The following is a 3,238-nucleotide window of genomic DNA, read 5'->3' on the forward strand; positions in this document are numbered from 1 at the left end:
TTTGGTGCGACACTCGATCGTACGCTTTCTCAAAATCCAGAAAAATAATATCAGTTTGACCTTGCCTATCAAGGGTTTTGGCGAATTCATGTACTGTTTCTAATAGTTGTGTTACGGTAGATAGGCCTTTCCGGAAGCCATGTTGCCTGGGGTCAATGAGTTTGTTTTCTTCTAGAAACGTTGATAAGTGCTTAAAGATAATATGTTCCAATATTTTTGCGCATGTACACAAGAGGGTGATAGGTCTATATGAAGTAACCAAATGTGGAGTGTTCGATTTAGGTATAGGCGTAATTTTACCGTATTTCCAGTCCTCTGGGATCTCAGATTGGGATAAGGATTTATTAAATATAAGATGCAGATAATGCGAGCTCCATTCAGCATACCTCACCAAGAAGTGGTTATCAATACAGTCTATTCCGGGTGTTTTCTTAGGATCGATTTGAAGCAAAAGAGAAAAGACACCTTCCTGGGATATCGAAATGTTGCTTATTGGTGGAATGTTCTCGAACTGATTGACTGAAGGTGTAATAGTGTCATCTTTCGTGAATACTGAACAGAAGAAGTCATTAAAAGACGTTGCAATAGTGAGTCGGTCAGTGACGGTTTCCCCGTTAACTACAATGTTAGAAATTGACTTCTTCTTTGAGGAGAAATGACGCCAAAATTTTTCAGGAGACGAGAGAAGAAAATTTTTCATAGTTACTCTGTGGTAAAATTCTTTAGCCTTTTTAATGCTTTCTTGAAGGCGTTTGCGCATTGACACAAGTTTTTCGCTGTTAGCTGGTGATGGAGACTTGCGATGTTGTTTTCTTAATTTTTTTGTCTTTCGTCCCATGCGCACTATTTCCCTTGTTATCCATGGATTAACCTTATGGCTGAAAATTTCTCTGAAGGGCACAAATCGTTCAATGCATGACAAAACAAGTGATTTAAAAAAGTGCCACAAATCATCGACAGAGCAATCGTTTGACTCGGAAAGAGAACAGAATGTGGGAAACGATACGTCTAGAGCGTCAATAATGTCCACATCTTGAGCACGTGAAAAAACTGGAACCAACCGTCTGTATTTCTCTATTTTGGTGATGCGATTTCCACGGATTGACAAGAAAACCATCTTATGATCTGAAATTCCTTCCATTACTTGTATATCAACGTTTCGACTTGCAATACTCTGGCTAACAATAAAGAGATCCAAGACCGAGCTCTTGTCTTTCTGGATGCGCGTGGGCTGTTTGACTAACTGCGTTAAATTATGAAAGAGCATAAGGTCCACAATGGGTTCCGCCGCAAGAACGAGTGGCTCCGGAAAATCACCGGACCAGTCAATGGACGGAACATTAAAGTCTCCAGCTAACAACACATTGGTTGTGTCACATCTGCTAGAACACAGGAACTCATTCAGTTTTTCAAAGAATGTGTGATCACTATTTGGAGAGCGATAGAATGCGCCCACAGACACACTTAGCTCGTGTAAATACAGTTTGATAATAACACATTCAACGCCCGGTATATCGGTTTGCCTTATCACGTGCAATGATTGCTTTACCAAAATAGCAACGCCACCACCACGCGTGTCTCTATCTTTTCGATAAATCTTGTAGCCTGGCGGTGTTACTTCTTCATCGCTTATATCGCAATTTAACCACGTTTCGGTGATTATCAGGATGTGGGGGCGATGTGTCATTACAATACTCTCTAAATGTTCCAGTTTATTCATGACGCTACGAGCATTTAGGTTCAGGCATACGAGAGGTTTGCCATCTTCAATTTTATTTCATTTTTTGCGTACTTGGCTACCCCCGCCCTTCTTTAGGGCAATTCTTTTGTTTTCTTGGCTACCCCCGCCCTTCTTTACGGGAATTCTTTTGTTTTCAGCGTCATTCCATTCGAACAGCTCGTCATCAATTTTAATTTTGTCGTATTTCATTGTAACCTTTCCACCTGCCTTTCTAATTTCAGAAGTGCTTTCCCACAGTTTTTTTCGTTTTTCTCTTGTGACCAGGGAAAAATCTTCGGAAACTGATATATCAGTACCTTTAAGCTTAAAGCAGTTTGCCAGCACTTCCGCTTTTTCGCGGTAATCAAACAATTTTAATATGACCGGTCGGTTTTTATTTGCTTGCTTGCGCTCAAGTCTGTGCATTCGTTCTATTGAGCTCAGCTGTACGCCAAGCACATTCTTAAACACACCTTCAACAATAGTATTAGCAAGGGCATCCGCGGTTTCCTTTTCATCCTCAGGTATACCGAACACGATAATATTATTGCGCCTACTGCGGTCTTCTAAGTCAATCACTTTGTGTTCCAAATATTGGACAGTTCTTTCCAGGCTTGATACTTTCACATTTACTTCTTTAATGGCCGAGGCCGCAGCTTCTACCTGCTTTAATTTTGCTTCTATCGCGTCAAGCCTTGTTTGAATGTTCTTCTGGCCGGTGAGGAGCTCATCAAGAAGTTCCTCAACAGTAGGGCCTGGGTTAGACTCAATGTCCCCACATAGCATCAGTAAGGACACTACAAAATTCCGAATGACCAAACAAGCCAAAAAGACACTTTGTGGGCACGTCAGCTGAATCAAACAACGATTACTGGTTTTGACAGAGGAATACTTGTTACTGACCTGTACAAAAAAGACAAACGGATTTGGCATGTTGCTCGCAGGCCAGCCGACGTGCCCACTGAAGCGGTAGAATGTGGACGGTCTTCTTATATGCTGCTCCGTTGATGTCGATCGCCCAGGAGGCGGTGTCCACCAGCGGTTGTCGGCGAAAGTCGGTCCATGTGCGCATGCGTCTTCAGTCTTCGCTGCCGCGATGACTAAACGTGGTGCATCTTGCTGTGCGCCGGCCTCCGGTGATATGCCGAGCAGCAGGAACTGTACAAAAAAGAGAAACGGATTTGGCATGTTGCTCGCAGGCCAGCCGACGTGCCCATTAATAAGCTTCGTAAAATTTATATTCCGGAGGGCGACCAAACAACTCTCCCAGACTATCGTGGCACAGAAAATCCATCACTAGATGAGGACATCACCGAGGCAGAAGTTAGGAATGCTATCCAGAACATCAGACCTGGCTCAGCACCGGGCCCGGATTCCATAACTAACAAGATGCTCCGCAATCTGGATGATTCATCTATCGCAGACTTAACAGCTTACTACAATTACTATTGGCGTAAGGGCGAACTACCTAAGGAATGGAAATCAGCAAAAATCTCTTTTATCCCGAAGCCAGGCAAG

The 3,238-nt window shown here is 42.9% G+C and overlaps 1 protein-coding gene across 1 annotated transcript; it reads right to left on the reverse strand.

Moving 5' to 3' along the window:
* Positions 1-1,623: 1,623 nt before the first annotated feature.
* On the reverse strand, positions 1,624-2,922 carry LOC144167823 (uncharacterized). The gene has a single exon (XM_077696985.1). It carries the CDS (start codon positions 2,906-2,908, stop codon positions 1,778-1,780), a length of 1,131 nt encoding a protein of 376 aa, XP_077553111.1. The 5' UTR covers positions 2,909-2,922; the 3' UTR covers positions 1,624-1,777.
* Positions 2,923-3,238: the final 316 nt, after the last annotated feature.

Source organism: Haemaphysalis longicornis, unplaced genomic scaffold (assembly GCF_048455015.1).
Source record: "Haemaphysalis longicornis isolate Haplotype H1 unplaced genomic scaffold, Haemaphysalis longicornis Haplotype H1 scaffold_2, whole genome shotgun sequence".
In the NCBI taxonomy this organism is placed as follows: Eukaryota; Metazoa; Arthropoda; class Arachnida; order Ixodida; family Ixodidae; genus Haemaphysalis; species Haemaphysalis longicornis.

Bases quoted from the DNA above. Each gene is read 5' to 3' on its own strand.
- LOC144167823 (XM_077696985.1), bottom strand. From the start codon at position 2,908: ATGCCAAATCCGTTTCTCTTTTTTGTACAGTTCCTGCTGCTCGGCATA.